The 18,154-nt window shown below is 34.0% G+C and overlaps 3 protein-coding genes across 6 annotated transcripts in view; 2 read left to right on the top strand and 1 right to left on the bottom strand.

Moving 5' to 3' along the window:
- The window catches only part of LOC127854541 (tubulin monoglutamylase TTLL4-like), a 724,238-nt gene that overhangs the window by 58,465 nt on the left and 647,619 nt on the right, over nt 1–18,154 (top strand). The window lies entirely within an intron of this gene.
- Nucleotides 1–18,154, bottom strand: part of LOC127855724 (uncharacterized) — a 663,610-nt gene that overhangs the window by 39,632 nt on the left and 605,824 nt on the right. The window lies entirely within an intron of this gene.
- Nucleotides 3,658–11,636, top strand: LOC127855734 (delta-like protein C). 4 transcript variants are annotated; one of them, XM_052391528.1, is made up of 8 exons: nt 3,658–4,063; nt 6,158–6,277; nt 6,822–6,898; nt 7,457–7,555; nt 8,015–8,137; nt 8,651–8,842; nt 9,552–9,651; nt 10,419–11,636. In XM_052391528.1, exons 1-8 carry the CDS (start codon nt 4,008–4,010, stop codon nt 10,609–10,611), a joined length of 960 nt encoding a protein of 319 aa, XP_052247488.1. In that variant the 5' UTR covers nt 3,658–4,007; the 3' UTR covers nt 10,612–11,636. The 4 variants fall into 4 exon arrangements, with proteins under 4 accessions (XP_052247488.1, XP_052247491.1, XP_052247490.1 ...); XM_052391531.1 differs by having other exon boundaries at nt 10,429–10,572; XM_052391529.1 differs by lacking the exon at nt 3,658–4,063 and adding an exon at nt 4,131–4,274.

The following is an 18,154-nucleotide window of genomic DNA, read 5'->3' as shown; positions in this document are numbered from 1 at the left end:
TTTTTATTCAATGAAATTTGAAAAAGGGTCCGGTATCCATTTAAGAAGGAAATCCCCATAATAAATTCTTGATAATCGGAAATCATTTACAATTAAAAGCAAAGATCTATAAAATGCTAGAAGATCTATGAAAAGAGCGATTCCTAAAACGACTAACGAACGTTTTTGAGAGAGTAAAGGCCTTTTCACAGATTTTGGCACGTATTGAAGTTTGTCATTTAATGCTGTATATTGATCAATGTAAGCATTTTATCTAAAAAGCTCCAGTACAAAACAACAATAAAATTACAGAAAGAAAAAAGTAACCCTAAACTGGGCTCGGACCACGGACCACTGGAGTAAACGTCTATCGCTTAGACCACTCGGCCATCATATGTGATATATTTTATACTTTATATAAGCAATCCTCGCAGTATCACAAAATATAACGACGACAACAGAACTCTCCAAATTATTCAATCGTTTCGCATTGAAACGCTTTATAATTTTTCATGTTTTTAAATCATCAAAAGATGCATATAATGGATATTTTAGAGCATGGTAAATGTTCAGTATTACTGTTTCCTCACAAATATAATCACTACAACGAAAATAAGCGAATCTGCAACAATTTTCTTTTAAGTTGTCAATTTATCAACACGTGAAAAGGCCCCTTTAAATTTGGCACTTCACTCCAGTGATATTTTTGAATAAAGCAAAAATCGCGTCCAATCAATAATATTTCAAACCCGTACTACCGTGTTGAGGAAAAAATAAACTCGGTCACCTATATACTGTTGCAAATGTTTTTATATCAATATTCAAACTATTTCAGACACCATTTAACTAATCGATGGGCGTAAATGTGTTTAGTTAAACCCGAATCCATATCAGTAATTCCACAAACGGATTGGGCGAAAAGAGAGCTGCAGGTCAGGGCCTTACACACAACATGGGAACTTGCGGACGATTTTAATGGCGATGACAAAGCATATCCTACACTCAACGCGCATGTGCGGAAACAGAGAGCATTCCTTTTATAACTGTCCAACGGTATTGTTAAACACTTTAAATTTCCTACGATGGTTGTCTTTGCAAAGTGTGCTTTTCACTCGTTTTATGTTCAGAAACTAGATCAATTATCGATATGTGTAGAATAAAATACATTATTTTTCTCGCTAACTTGGCAGATAATTGAATACCGCCACTCATAACTTGGCAAATAATTGAATACCGCCACTCATCAACCACAACTATTGGCAGATAATTGAATACCGCCACTCATCAACCAAAACTATTGTGGGCAATCTGTATAAGATCTATAAATAGCCCATAAAAGCGATAAAAAGCCTAGTTTGGCGACACAAATCAGTATACGTCAACCCAAGGCTTTCCGGCGATAACCGACATTTTGCTGATCATGTATTCATATCAGATATATTAGTAGTACATGTATATCTTAAACATCGCATCATGAAAACGATTTATCATGCGATACGCGTGTTGTATTGTATCACTCGAGGCAACTTACATTTGTAGCGCGGACTTCCATTTTTGGTTGATAGTTCGGACTGTACGCATTTGTCTCACTACATAAGTTACACAAAACCGAACGCTTATCTTGTTCTTTATTTATTGTACTAATTGCACACAGTTTCGCAATAATTCTCCACTTAAAGGATTTAACTCGTTTATATACTGTGTTCATTCTTTATCATGAACAGTTGTAATGAATTTTGTTGTGTGAAAAAAAACGGACATGTCAATCGATAGGCCGAGCTCTGTGAAAGGGATTTAAATGCATGTGTGTAAAGTCTCGTCCCATATTAGCCTTTGCAAACACTTTCCGCCTAAACCGTCAGCCTTTAAATGAATAAAAGCGCTGAAGGGACTGCAGTTGTTCGCTCTTGCATAATCTTAGACGCAAGTCTGTTTTCAAAATTATGTTAAAGCATTTTATATCGCAAGTTTGAAATGAACACAACCAATTCAAATTTATAAAGAGTGTGTCTTAAAGCACAGGTCGACTGTGTGTGCACTGTTTATCCACATAATTATGTTATAGAGATAACTTAGACAAAATAACAACAGTATGTCTCTTTTTTTTCCGCAATTGGTTGCTGCACTGGCAACCATCTTTAGAATTTTAGTTGCCTTGCTAAATAATAACAAGCCTAGAATCATGAACATATTGTATTTTGTGTATCTAATACTTTTTTTATTTTCTTTGAATTATTGAGCAACAATTTTGCCGACATGACAGACTTTTAATGCATCATGTCTTGTTGTGAGCCGGAATTGAATCTTTTTCTTGGCCTAATTGATCCACAGTCGCCAATTTGTATTCTATGTTTAATTGTATTGAGTTGTTCAAGCTTTGAAAAAGCTAGTTTCCCTGCTTTTAGCCCAACTGTAACCAACTTTTGAAATTGAGTTTTCTGGACTTAAATCTATTGCCACAGGCCAACAGGCAATCACTCAACCCGTATGATGTAAGATCTGACAGTGTATTGAACTCATTCAATTTGCAAGTCTGAAGACATTAAAGGGACCTTTTCACGATTTTCAAATTGAACAATTAAACGATTTAATAATTTGGAGAGTTCTGTTGTTGTCGTTAATTTTGTTCATACTACGAGGATTGCTTATATAAAGTATGAAATACATCTCTCGTTGTATGAGCACGGATGGCCGAGTGGTCTAAACGATAGACTTTTATTCCAGGGGTCAGGGGTTTGAGCCCAGTTGAGGGTAACTTTTTTGATTTCTTTTATTTTATTCTTGTTTTTTTTTCATGGAGCTTTTAAGTTCCAATGTTTACATTTATCAATATTAAGCATTAACTGACAAACTGTGAAAAGTTCCCTTTTAGATGTTTACTAAAAATGCCACAAGGTTAAAATTTAAAACTCATTGGTTGTTTATTTGATTTAAAAGTGATTTTGTTTATTTGCCTTGAAGTTATTATCACTTTTATCTTTTTTTTCAAATCATTCATAGAAAAGATAATATAAGCTTCATTTTGGAAAAACATGGCTTAATGCATATGCATTAAATGTCATTCCAGTACCAGAGACTCTCTTTCAACGAAAAACACCGTAAAATCAGAAAGTTTCGCCATTGATTAACCTGTGCCCATTGCACAGGCTAATCAGTGTGCACAGGCTAATCTGGGACACCACTTACTAGTATTTGACATACATTAAGCCCCGTTCTCACTGAAAGCAGCCAATATGTACAGATTTGAATGACAAACTGGCAAATGTCGTCACAAAAGCTTTCAAACACTATTGATTACACACACACACACACACACACACACACACACACACACACACACACACACACACACACACACACACACACACACACACACACACACACACACACACACACACACCACACACACACACACACACACACACACACACAACACACACACACACACACACACACACACACACACACACACACACACACACACACACACACACACACACACACACACACACACACACACACACACACACACACACACACACACACACACACACACACACACCACACACACACACACACACACACACACCACACACACACACACACACACACACACACACACACACACACACACACACACACACACACACACACACACACACACATACATACACACACACACACACACTCACTGTCTGCAGTGTACCAGTGGTGAAGTATAAACAGGCAGATGCGGTGGTTATCGTTCTAAGCGTAGTTAAGAGCAGACTTACTTGCAACGCATACCACTAACCTTAGTTCTTCGCACGCGAACAACTAATAAAACGATTTTAATAACGTCTGCGCTCTGCCCTTCTTGCCTCTCGAATTACCGTACCTACAACTCTTCGCGAGGAAATCTTGATTTCCGAACCACTGGACATGTATCACATTCAAAAATCTGTAAAACCAGTTTATGCAATCACACAACGATAGTATATACATTTAGAACACACGAAACTATACGTTCCATTGTATGCAACCGACAAATGGGCAATGCGATGCAGACGATCTGTCTTTCCTGCAGAGTGGAAACCCAAACACTGTAATTATAGACATGAGCTGTTGGGGATTTCAAGATAATCTCCAAAATATTCCTGCATTTAGCTCGTAGCACGGAGTGGCCACGTAATCATTTGTCGAATTATATTACGTTTAGCGCATTTGCATTTGTTCCTTTTTATAAATTAGCTATTTAACTTTATTGCTTAGATGCATACTGTGTCAGTTATCGTGATGGTTTTTGTTCACGTGTGGTAAGTAGTGTTATTTGTAATGAAATTTAGTATTTTTTTGGCATTATTCTTTTTCCATTTCATCTTCTCGTTCTTCTTCTACTTCTTATAATATTGTTTAATATTCTTCAATGTATTCTTCGTTTTCTTCTTAGTCTCCCTTTCCTTCCTATTCTTCGTTTTTTTATATTTTCTTTTGTAGTTTTTTTCTTCTTTTTCGTCTTATTCTTCTACCTCCGATCATGTCGTTTACAAATGATTTTTTGCCTTACTTACTTACTTACTTTCGGATGGGTATGCAATCTTAGTATACTACTTCATGGTAAATTCTTGTCAGTTGCGTTTTCTCTGAAAACATGTCTGTTATGTAATTATTGGGTCATTATCGGGTGTAAATGTTTTGATGCGCAAGTATATTTCGGTCGCACATTCCGAGTTCGTATTCACGTTTACTGGGATTATGACTGATATGCATGTGTTTATGCCCTATGTTTATGCTGGAATTTAATGATTGGCTATATTTTGATATATAGAGAATATTTTATCCAATTACCAGATGAAAATCGATAGTATAACAACGATCATATAAACGTTAGCTTTATACTATCGCTATTTTATGCCCCCGGTAGGGTGGCATATAGCAGTTGAACTGTCCGTCAGTCTGTCCGTCCGTCCGTCCGAAAACTTCAACATTTGCCATAACTTGTGCAATATTTAAGATAGCAACTTGATATTTGGCATGCATGTGTATCTCATGAAGCTGCTCATTTTGATTAGTGAAAGGTCAAGGTCATCCTTCAAGGTCAAAAGTCAAAAAATAAAATCCAAGGGAAGAAATAAGCTTTAAAAGGGAGATAATTTCTAAAACTGCCGAATGATAAATTGACATTTTATTTGAAAGCAATAGGGGGGCATTGTGTTTCTGACAAACTTGTTAGATCAGATTTGGGTTTTTCCAAAAATTGGCGAATATGTTTTGTCAACTACGGAAAGAAAGTATAAAGCTAAAGTTTATACGATCGTTTTTATACTATCGATTTTAATCTCGTAATAGGATAGATGCAGTATTTTATGTGCCTTTCTCTCTGTTAATGTAATATATATTGTACATGACAGTCAATATGATTTAAGAATATACAATCTTACTTCTATTTAAATTACAATCGCAGAACTATAATATATTGACAAAAATCAGGAACTGTGATTTTGAATAAGCTGCTTTAATAAACTGTATCTTCCACAATTTAAACAGTGAACTTTGTTAAAACATTTCGATAGGTGGAACAGGTCAGCATCCGTTTTTTTGCCCGTGCGCTTTACGCGGTTTACATGGACATCCATTTTCTGGAGGGTAATTCTTTCGTTGTGCGAATTATAATATCCCGTTTGAATCTTTGTAATATGATGCTGATACTTGGCATGTCGTAAGTAAGCGGATACTACTATATGACAGTGCTACAATATATAGAATTTCGCATAAAATCGTATTGAAATTGCAACTTTCAGTGACTTTATTCGCTTTAAATTTTACAGCCTTTTTAATTGGGAGATAAGCGCGATAGACCATAGAATTGGGAAAAATTAAACATTGTTTATAGGATTATAAATAACGGTATACCAATTGTTTATAAGTGCATGTTAAACTGATTTCGTAAATTTATATGATTAAGTGCAAGGTTATGAGATAGATGTATAATAAACTCAGTAAACCAATTATTGAGTTTATTGGAAAAGTTGGCATATTTTGGGGGAAATTTTGGTCAGAGTTTTTGTAAAAAAATGTTACTTTTTTTCAATTTGGAAACATACTTTTTTACTTTTTGCAATTGGGAAACAGCCTGTAAGAAGCTGTTATTTTTGGGGGAAAAATTACTTGACTTTAAACATATAGTTTGCTTGTTTAGGTATGTGGATGGCTGTACGATAGATGTGGCATACGACTGCAACACTTACAAACAAAAAGAGGAAGTAACTGTGGGGTGGTGCTGGGACATCACAAAGTTGTTCAGATGCAAGGAATCAAGGTAGCTTTCCATTCATTTAAATGTCTAGTTTACCCTCGCATTTTAAATGTGAATATTCACAGCGAAACAATATATATATATATATATATATATATATATATATATATATATATATATATATTGTTTCGCTGTGAATATTCACAGCATTTTAAATGTGAATATTCACAGCGAAACAATATATATATATATATATATATATATATATATATATATATATATATATATATATATATATATATATATATATATATATATATATATATACATATATATATATATATATTGTTTCGCTGTGAATATTCACATTTAAAATGCGAGGGTAAACTAGACATTTATATATATATATTACAACCCAGACTTATACATGAAAACGCATTTTGCTGTAAAGTAGTAACAGTACCGTTATATGATGTAATCTAAGTTGTAAGGGAGTTTTCTGTTTAATATTGAGCACCATTGGCAAAATTAGATGTTCGTGATTTTCTTTAATTTTAAATAAGTGCGCGTCTTTTAAAGACTTTGTTCTTCATAACAAATTTTCCAGCTGGAAACCAGTGTATGAGTTGGGCCTCTGTTCTCGAAAAAAGTGCTGCCCGGGGTATCAAGGTCCAAGCTGTGAACGTATGTTTTTATTTCAACATTTATTATAACTTTAGCATAAGCAAATGGTTTTCAGTATGCACTAGAGTAAAGTATCCATCAAACTTTCTTTTGCAACGGCATCGTCTAGGCGGTCAATATACGTATGCTAACTTACTGCTATGCATAGTAATGTGATGTCAATTTTGGTAGTTAAAGGTAAACACCGTACTGATATGTTTTTTAAAATAAAGAGTTAATCCACCAGCAGAAGTCACGTGAAAAGACTTCATTCCAAAAACTTAGTTTGAGTCAGTTTTACCGGTTCTTGCCAAAGACTTTTAATGGATATTTCATCAACGTGTCAATATTAAAAGATAAAACTCGTGTTTTTAAAGCATTGTAGTATAGAAATAGAATTTATACAATTGGTGGTGGGGCTACGTATTTACCTATAAAATATTCAAACAAACTGAACTTGCATGCTAAATGATTTAACAAGTTTCTGACACAAAGTGAACAATACAACCAATCGTTATATGTTTTCTCACATTTTGTTTATCTCATCTATATAAGGCTCCTTATTTTGTTATATGACAGCCGTGTGCTTCGATCCGATTGGTTGCCCCAACGGAGGCATATGCAAGGCTCCTGGAATATGCGAATGCAAACCAGGGTTCATCGGAAATCAATGTGATGGTAAGGTTGTGGTCGGCCCTGTTTATGTCGCACATACAATAATAACATAGTTTGTGAGTGACTCAAATATATATGTGTGTGTATGTTTTTCAACGCATGTGATTAAAAAAGGTTGATTAATATGTGCTTTATCGTTGTCCTATATTAGAAATTTAAATGTTGCTTATAAATAATTCATAAAGTATTGCGAAAAAATAAAACAAAACAGCATCGAATTAACAACAACTATGTTGAACAGAAACACCCCATAACACCGACATTCAGTTGCATCATACACATATGTTTACGTTTACACACAGTTACAAAATCTTTTCCGAAGTCGAATATAAAAGGATGTTTACACAATATTGACGCAAACACAAGTATGATAACTGCGGCTTAATTAATATGTAATGATATACAAAAAACAGATTAAATCCATACGCTCATTATGGCTCATACGTTCAATTAATGTTACAGACATCAACGAATGCGATAAGTTGAACGGCGGCTGTTCTCATGAGTGTACCAACACCCCTGGATCATACCGCTGTTCCTGCCCGGAGGGTTTCAACATGGCAACCAATATGCTTACTTGCATCGGTTAGTTTTGAGAATATTTTGTCAATAATTTAATGTTCTACCTACGTAATCATATGACACATACAAATAGATTACTTGTTCAGTTTTATAAGACGTAATACAGGAGATAACTATAACTTAGAAACCAGCGATCGTTAAGTCAAGTCAACAGTTTATTAAAGAAACAGAGGCCTTCGGTCCAAAATACATATGTTATATACAGAAATTGCAGAGTTGTGTCATAGTAATATTGTGCAGATGTAAATGTTTATGCATGATATTAAATGCACATTTTGCAATATTTTACTACTTTTGTTTAAGTTGTAACGGACAATTTTGTAACTGTACATTCTTTTCAAGCGCATGTTTAAAACGGTTTAAAACAGTTCTGCGCATTCGTGTAGGTGGATTATAATTTAACATATTATAATAATACATAATAAACATATATTATATAATATAGCATACATGGTATTTCTTTGCAGACGCATTCTTTCTCTACGGTTTCTATAAATTGAAATTGTTATTTTCTAGAAATACGCACAACAACGCTATCACCTCCACCCGGTGCTTGCACATTAAATAACGGAAACTGCTCCGACACATGCGTGGAGACAAATAATGATTCCCGGCATTGTTATTGTCCAAAAGGATATGAGATCTCGGAGAACGGATCCACGTGCAAAGTAATGGATCTACTGCCATCAGTGATTGATTCCACCAAAGGTAAGTATGGAATAAGTAAGAAGTTATTACGCACCGTTAAGAAGTAAATTGAGTAAATTTGTTTTACCATTGCCGTTTTGCTATTCATCCGCCCATCCGCCCGTCTGTCCGTTTGTCTGTCCGCTTGTCTGTCTGTCTGTCTGTTTGTCTGTCTGTCTGTCTGTCTTTCTGTCATGCTCCTGTTGTTAAAACTGGCCTCGTCCACTTTTTCTTATCAACTTGCTACATTTTACGACATGCGCCGTCGTGGGTGTCCGTTGTCACTATTTTTTACAAGATTTAGTTTTTAGTTTAAAAGAATCAACATGAGTTAAGATGATTTTTTGCAAAGTTTATCAACGATGATAAACAATTACCTTGTATAAATCGACCAGAGAACATCGTTTTGGAACGTACGCTTTTAAATGTCAATGTACCTTACTACTATGTTGTTGTAATGCTGATTGAACATGTACGCACGCCTTATGTCTACTTTAATTGTATGGTATTATGTTGATAATAAGCCGTTGTTTCTCATATTTTACATTGTAAGTGAAATAGAAAGCGGTATTGAAAGCCAGAATATGGCGTAAAATAAAACACCGTGAACGTTTTTGAAGCTAAAATATGGCTCGTGAAAAAAAGTCCGTTGAAAAAATAAAGTCATTACCACTTGTCAGCAAATATACTACAAAGGCAGATAGCTCAACTTACATGGATTGCATTTCAGATAACTTTCTTCTCGACGTGATTCTTATGCTGTCGCTGTCATTGATAACACTTCTGTTACTGTTGGTCATGTGCTGCTTTAGGAGGAAAAGTTTTGATTGGTGAGTGACCATCATGTGGTATGGAACGTACTTTTGTCGACATCGGAAACGGGGGGCTATACCAGTACTTTTGATATGTATGCTTTAACATTTCTGAGCGTTACTTTACTATTGTATGGTTGTAAGTTGTATACTGTTCCATACAATGGACTAGCAACACTATCAGGAGAGAAATTCTTGTTAACACCTGTATATATTTATTTAAGAAAAATAAAATGCTTGTACAACACAAACAATACGACATTAAAGCCCCAAGAACTCTAAAAATCAACGAATATTTCGTAAAATTAAATTTACCCAGAAAAATCAGTGCTCCTTATAGAAATAGCAAAATTTTTAACGTTACATGTGTTATGGTAACAAAGATTTAAAGAGATAAAACACGCTCGTTTTTTGTGGCAATATATTCCCTGTGAATTTCCAGCGACGATATCCGAACATTTGTTGTACTTGTCGTTGATTATGAGTGTATATGGGGCTTAAAGCATGATGTATATCAATTAAGAAATGGTCAAGGCATTGGAATGATCATTGTCATGCATTGAGGATTTAAACCATTTTAATGGCACGTGTAGGTCTATCCTAACCTTAAGGTCTGGAGTAGTATCAGATGCTGTTTAATGCGGATGTTTGAGTTAGATTAGCATATTCTTACTTCATACGGATCATTTAAAAATAACAATGATGATTTTTCCCCGGATTTACATGTTGGAGAGTCATTTTAATTATATTTTCAAAACTCTCGAATGTCTGTTTTAATATCTCAGGCACGTTAAGTTGACGTCTTCGATGACATACTTGGTTCGCAATGTGAAGCAAAGGTGGGGAGACTGGAGGAAGTCGAAGAAGCCAATGTACGAAAAGATCAGGACAGTACAAGAGGAGTACGAACACGACTACGGCCAAAACAGCGATCTGAAGCGACAGTTGATTACGAATGAGGATATATGTAATATCTAGTTCGATGTTCGTTCGAAGCTGATTAGTCATAAACATGTGTGCAGTCTGAGGTGTGCTGAAGATTATTTTTTTTTATGTTGATAGATTTCAGTAATGTACGGTTGTATTAGTATGTAGTGTTTGCAGTCAAAGCTGTTTTCGTCCCTCTTGCCCGTGAAACAATCACTGGCTTCCGTTTACACTGTAAAATGAGTTGCGTATGTAAATTGCCGATGTAAACATTTTGCATATACTGTTTATATTTGAAATTTACCGGTTCATGTATTCAGGTTGTGGTAAAATTGGAATGTTCTCTTTCATTAAAACAATCACGTTTAAATATGCAGAATTTTATCTTTTCAGAAATGTGTTGATATTTCTCGCCTTAAAAATAATGTTCACTACTTCTCAATTACCAAATTATGAATTAATATGTTCTGGAAATATTGACAAGGTGACAATTATATTAAAATTAAACGAAAGATACATATGAAGGAAAAAACAACAGAAAGCTTATCCCGGAGTACTTTATTTACGTTTTGAATCACCCACTTTGATGATTATTTCCGGATAATTTCTGTAAACTTAGACTCGCAAACACTGAAAGCTTCGAATGCTCAGCAATCGAGTAACTAGCGAAATGTTAGCAAACAAAGGCCTTCTTTTCTCCATATAAACACTCATCAGTTTAAATACTACTTATTATCTTTTTAAATGGTAGTTGTTATTGTATATCCTTCGATAATATGCGTTTATTTTCAAAAACATGGCTATAATCTTACAATCTCACCATATGTAAAGCAATTCTTTTTATTGAGACTTTACGGGTCAAGCACATTGCTATTTGTGTGTAAAACGCTTTGAAACATTGAGGAACTCTATTTTCTTCACATTACAGTAACTTTAACGTAATGTTTTGTCTGCACGTAATCATGTGTTTTGTGTTCATAGTTTATGTTTTTGTTCATAGTTTACGTGTGTGTCTATGATCTGTAAAAGTTTACGCCAGTTGTTTCAGTTACACTTGATTAAAGTGAAATGGTTCAGTTGTGCATTTGTAGTATATATTTATTGGCTTCGGGCAGCGTCTGAAGCACGATGTAGTTCTCATGATCTGTTCGAAGTCAGTCTCGCGTTCGCTCGTAAATGTTCGGATATCTTCGGGGGAAATTCACATTTCGTATCTAGTTTAATCTATGTTTACAGACCACACTCAGCGTTGAAATTATGGCTATTGCAATAAGGAACACTGATTTTGTATGTGTTAACTTTATTTTTCGTAATATTTTACGAAATACTTGTTGATTTTAAGTGTTAATGGGCTTTGAAGCGTTGTGGATGAGATGAGCTGAAATGTCAAATGTTGCAATCTCTGAGTGTATATAAAACTATTTGGGTCAATCCCGCTTCATATGCGAAAACAAACACATGCTTACTTATTAGTGACAAAACTAAAGCCAGTTAAACAGTAAGCACACCACACCAACAGGTGTGCTCAATACACAATATGGTGGGGTAATACTATTGAAATATTACATGTGTTGACTTAACGATTTAGAGGATGCCGTTTTCGTCGACATATTCCAAGGAAAGAATGTCTTATCTCTAACACACAATAAAACACAAAACACAGTAGACGGCGATAATTTCGTTTATTTCGCACATAAACACAGTGAAAAACGTTGTCATTTTGTACACATACACTATTATTGCAATTGATGCTCATAAGCCAATCTTGGTATTTGAAAGTGTACATAACAAGTTTGAAAATCACTTATTTATTAATTGACTGTCGTAGGAAAGCATTTTTTATGCCCCCGAAGGACTGCATATAGTGATCGGACTGTCCGTCTGTCTGTCCGTCTATCCGTCACACTTTGCGTTTAGGTTTCGAAAAATGCTCATAACATGCAAAGGGTTATCAAAGAAACAGAAAATGTGTTCATGTCAGTGTAAGATCGTTTGTTATTTCATTCGTGATCATAGAAAAATACTATTTTTACTCGTGGCTGCGCCACTCGTGAAAATATATATTCTATGATCACTCGTGAAATAACAAACGATCTTACACTGACATGAACAAATATCCTCTATATAATTAGGTATATAGTTTAATGTCAACTTTTTAACAATTATAAATAATATCCGACATTTAAAATGTGTTCTACATTTGGCATTTCTACCTCTGTTAATTTGCAAATATTTTTAACTTCTATGCGCTTCTAGTGTGATTATTTCACTATAGCTCTACTTGATCAACTTATGCAGGGTATTGCTCAAACTTGGCATACATTATTATTCACAGATATATGTGGCGTTTTTGATGAAAATACCAAGTGAAGGTTTACCCAATATGAAGTCCCTTTTTAATGCATGACATGTTAACTTTTAATCAGTTCATAAACCATTAAGATAGGACAACTAAATTACATATATTTCATTTCACTCAGCTTTTAATAAAAATATAAACATAATATTTTAAAGTAAATATTACAATATTCTTGAACTTCTTGTATAGCAATATAAAGAAGTGAAACTCCAGCTGCTGGAGCAGTATTGAATTTTCATTAAAAACAATTAGTTGGTCCTTTATTTAAGGCAAGTGACCGACTGCCCAAACAGTACAAAACATCACAATACAGCACAATACAAACCAACATAAACACAAAATATGAATAAAGCTGGGGTCACCGCCTTGGAACGGTCAATGCAAAGCATTGGGGGTTCAAACCTGGTCATAGAGCGCTCAACCTCACACTTGGCCCAGCAATATTCATAATACATTTAAGTGTAAATAAAATTTAACGCCATAGCATTGTAACTCAAATTAAACAATAATAAAAGGGAATTAAAACGCATTCAATTTAATTACTATTTAATTACTCAATTGCATTGAAGATACAAGAGTAACAGAATTACAACTTTTTGACGAACGATCAAATAAAACTATTAACAATTGTCAACTACATTCCTTCTTTATAGAAAAAATTTGAGAATATAGAATCATAGAGTTAATATCTCAGATAATCATCGCGCAAATACAGGAAGAAGCAGCAATAATGGGTGTAAAAATTCCATATTACATAGCTTGGTTGTTTATGTGACTGCTAAAAAAAATAAAAATAATTAAATCAAACAAGAAACGCTTATCAGAGAGAAAATATAAATAAAATGGAACGTTATAAACCCAATGACCTATGTATGTAGATTACAACTGGGAAAGTCGGTCGTATGACGTCACACAAATCCATAATGACATAATGACGTGAACAAATTCCAAGGGCAGTCCTAAATAAAAATATTAATGGGGCTGTGCTACTAATCAAACAAGTTTAGGTGATTTAATATTAAGAAGCAAATGAATAAAAATGGTAATTCCATTAAAGCAACATTATTGGAATCAAACAGTATATAGGTGTATTGACAACTGAAGACATAAATGATTTGATGTACGATTTGAGTCCAAATGTAGTTTACATGCAGATTTGTTCATACGACACAATGACACAATTGTATTCAACAGTGAAAAATGCCTACAGTGTAGTATTCATGCAGATTTGTTCATACGACACAATAACACAATTTTATTCAACAGTAAAAAATGCCTATAATATCACTAATGATTCCAAATTTTAAGGGAAGAAAGGTATAGTGAATCGAAAACCATCAAACACGTGTTTTTAAGTACATAAGTATCGTATCCTTTTGATAATCAAAGCGCTGAAGGCACTGAAGATGTTCGCTATTGCATAATTCAACACGCAATTCATTTTTGAAAATCAATCGCAAGTTTGAAATGAACACACGCCATTCAACTTTATAAAGTGTGTGTCATAGCGCACGGGTCGAGTTTTGTGTGCACTTTTTATCATCCTTATTATTTCATAGAAATAACTAAGACAAAATAAAAACAACATGCTTTTTGGACGTTCTGAAAGCATAGAAAGTATGATGAAAATGGTAATGTTAACTTAATATAAAGAAAATTTGCAGTCACCATATTAAAGGAATATTTTTTTCTTATATCAAATGACTATCTCACCAAGAATATAAATTCATAATGAAAGTTCCGTGTACAAAACTTGATTTTTGACACCATATACAAATTCAAAATATACAACAATCTTCGTATCTTGTATATGGAGGAATAAAAGTATATAAACATTGCTGTTTATGCTTTACTTATTACCCGAGCAGTTCACACGGTGTCAACAACGCTAACATAAACATAGGTATAGAGCACTCATGCGCTTTTAGGCGTAGCTGTTTCAGTTTTCATCTTAGTGACTTTTACATAACGCCAACAGACACGCATGAATATTTTCGAATATTTAATAAGCTGATTCGAGATACAACCTCTGAATTTTTGCTACATCACTGCGTATGTGCTCAATTCAAAGGATGTAGCACTGTTCAGTGTAAGGAATTCCGGACTACTCTCTGTATGCTCAAACGACACAAATTGTGGCCCTGTTACAATTACGCGTTACAATCCATCTCGCAGAATTTCACTTTCGCCTCCAAGATGAGCAAACAATCATTAGCGAAATAGTATAGTGTCACGATAAGAGAAAATCGTTTAATTATCATACCACAATGCTTGCCGTACTTGGTCAGCACGTCTGTATATCATTCCTTAATGTGTGGATAGGCTGCCATTATTAACAAGTTTGCTATTTTCAATTCAATTTTGTATCAAAAAGCATTGTTCTTAAATGTGGCATTTTCAATTCGCAATGAGATTTGTAATGACCCTCGTCATGTGAAAATGGGTCTTATTCCATATGCGCCCATCATATAAATAGCCCACTCAGCTATCACTCCTTCTGGTAAGGAGAAACATAACATATTGAGTGATTTTAAAGCGAACAGCATCGCCTATGGCATGACGACGCTATTGACGTGTGATTAAAATGTGTCGAAAGAAAACTGCTTTTAAATCAAATATAAACATACGATATATTTCGATAGTGAAGAAAGATACTCATAACAAGGCATATGAGGACACATATGAAGTGCTCTCCCGTAGTATATTTTTTATTGTACTCACACTAATGTGTGGTTTGACAATGCTAACACACATTTCATGCGGTGAAAATGCAGCTTACAAGTGAAAAACACAACACAATAGTTAAACTTTTGTTTAATTGTATTTAATTATTTAGAAAAGTAAATTGCTAATTTTATTTCAAAGTCAGCGTATACGCCGTCTACATTTTTAAAAGACATTAATTGTTATAAATATATTTAATATAATATATTAGGTTGTTTTCGGTTTTAGCGATTAAAAAGCATTTTCGAGGTTGCCTATAGTATGCCTGTAGTAATTCATGAACTCATATCCAACTGTCTATGTATTGAGAACTGTGAATATAAACAAGCTTAACCTTCTACTAACCTTCTGCTATTGCATTCGTATGATTATTATAAATTGTTTGTTATATTCGGGTTTAGCAATTATGAAACTTTTTTTGTCTATCGTATCGCTGAAGTTATTGTTGAACTTATGTTCAACGTTTTATAAATTGAGAATATAAACAAAGACCTATAGATAATATGGGTCTTTGATATAAATAAGCGTCAACTTTTTCCCGAATCTCTCATTTTACGACCTGTACTACGTCATTGAGTTGTATGCGAGAGCGTAACCTATTGCGTTGTTATAACCCGTAAACTTTCCTTTGTTTATCGACAGACGCATCTATTAATAGCCTCATATATCATGAATGCCAAAACAACCGGGAAAAAGAACCACGTGACCAAATAGGACGCAAAACGCAAATACCATGCGACTACGACTTTTATTATGTAAGAAAGCTCCGCAATTCCTTTGAAGTCGGAGCCTTGTGATTGCTATTACTTAAATAATTGACCTCTAACTGAAGTAAGCAAAGGAAACGCAGCACCTAATTGACCCATTCCTTCTATGTGCGAAGGCAGATTGAATTTTACTAATGTATGGTTTGCCTATTATAACACACATTATAATGCGGTAAATATGCGACTAACAAGTAAAAAACACAATAATTAAACTTTTGTTTTGAATTAAGTTATTTAGAAAACAAAATTCCAAACCTTATTTCAAAACAGCAAGACTACATTTTTAAAAGAATATTATTGTTATATTTAAATGTTTTTTTTAACAGTTTCAGCGATAATGAAACATTTTTTTTATGTTGTCTATCGTATCCCTGTAATAATTGTTGAACTCGTGGTCAACGTATTATTAATTGAGACCTGTGAATATAAACAAGCGTAACCTTATACTACTGCGTTATTCTCACACGGACTCCCCTATGTTTATCGCCAGCCTCAGATTTATGAATGAGCTGAGCGAAAATACAACGTCACGCACACGCAGCAGAAAGTGGACTATTTTAATCATTCATTAACAATCTCCTCCGCGACACGTACAATACGATCATTGTTTATTGATTCTTTTCTATAAAACACCGTTCGAAAATATTGAATGTAACACGATATTAATATAATGTTGCCATTTGTGAATACACATAATTGGAGAACTCAAACCTCTTGCATAAATTATACAACTCTTTCTTGCGCGGATACGCAAGCGGGTATTGGGTTAATCATACCTAGTCGTATCGACCTGAATTTCACACTAAGCACTTTAGACGGGCGCTAAAGCGCCCATCTAAAAACAAGTTAATTAAGTTGAAAAGTTTAATATGAACATTTGGTTTAACATATTTTAATATGCGGACACGCTTCAAAACATCTCCGTAAAATGATGGATGGGAGATTCCATTATTTAAATGCCATTTTAAAGAAACATTATATTTTGATATTAAATCACCATACTTAGAGTAAAATCTAGCAAATTTATTTCTTAGGTTATGATACAAAAAGCCTTGTTTTAGCAATTTTTTAGTTAATATTAGATTACGATCATTAAAATCTTTAATACACGAACATGCTCTGGCATAACGTACCAACTGCGAAATGTAAATACCATAGGAAGGTCCTTTAGGGATGTTGCAATCTAGAAACCGAAAATTCACAATAGCCCCGCTTAAAATTTATCAGAATATTATTTTCTGATACAAGATCTCAATTTCGCATGATAAAACAATTAACACATTTATGTGAAATACTGTTCTAAATACGTATAATATATCCAAGTGTAATGGCAAATATTTCATAAATTCCAAAATGTGGGTGCGGCTGAATCTACAAGAATTGCCGGATCTATAAAAATGATGGATATTAGACAGTTGGGCACTTCTATTAAATAAGAGATATGTAGATATGTGAATCGTAAAAATGACCAACCTCTTTATAGCGTCCATTGAATTTCGAACTTCTTACACATCATGTAAATAACGTCTCAGTACATTTAGTTGCAAAAGTTAAACAAATGCATGCATGCTTTTGTAACTAGAATTTTTTTAGTCTATTCAAATTGTTATGATTTGAAAATTACAGTTCCTAAACACTGCGTCGTTTTACATTTCACGTAAATTACTTATTAAAAAGGATACATAAAAAGCTGACGTGTTTCGGCATATGCTATCAAAAAGTATCAAATGCCAGTGTATGCAAT

Source organism: Dreissena polymorpha, chromosome 13 (assembly GCF_020536995.1).
Source record: "Dreissena polymorpha isolate Duluth1 chromosome 13, UMN_Dpol_1.0, whole genome shotgun sequence".
NCBI lineage: Eukaryota > Metazoa > Mollusca > Bivalvia > Myida > Dreissenidae > Dreissena > Dreissena polymorpha.
Note: the sequence above shows the minus strand (reverse complement) of the source record. Positions and strands in the feature narration are given on the sequence as shown.

What these genes read in the sequence shown, in the direction of transcription:
- LOC127855734 (XM_052391528.1), top strand. Translation starts at nt 4,008, where the DNA reads ATGGGCAATGCGATGCAGACGATCTGTCTTTCCTGCAGAGTGGAAACC. An exon ending in AGTGATTGATTCCACCAAAG is followed by an intron (nt 8,843 to 9,551) that starts GTAAGTATGGAA and finishes ATTGCATTTCAG; the next exon opens with ATAACTTTCTTCTCGACGTG. An exon ending in AGGAGGAAAAGTTTTGATTG is followed by an intron (nt 9,652 to 10,418) that starts GTGAGTGACCAT and finishes TTAATATCTCAG; the next exon opens with GCACGTTAAGTTGACGTCTT.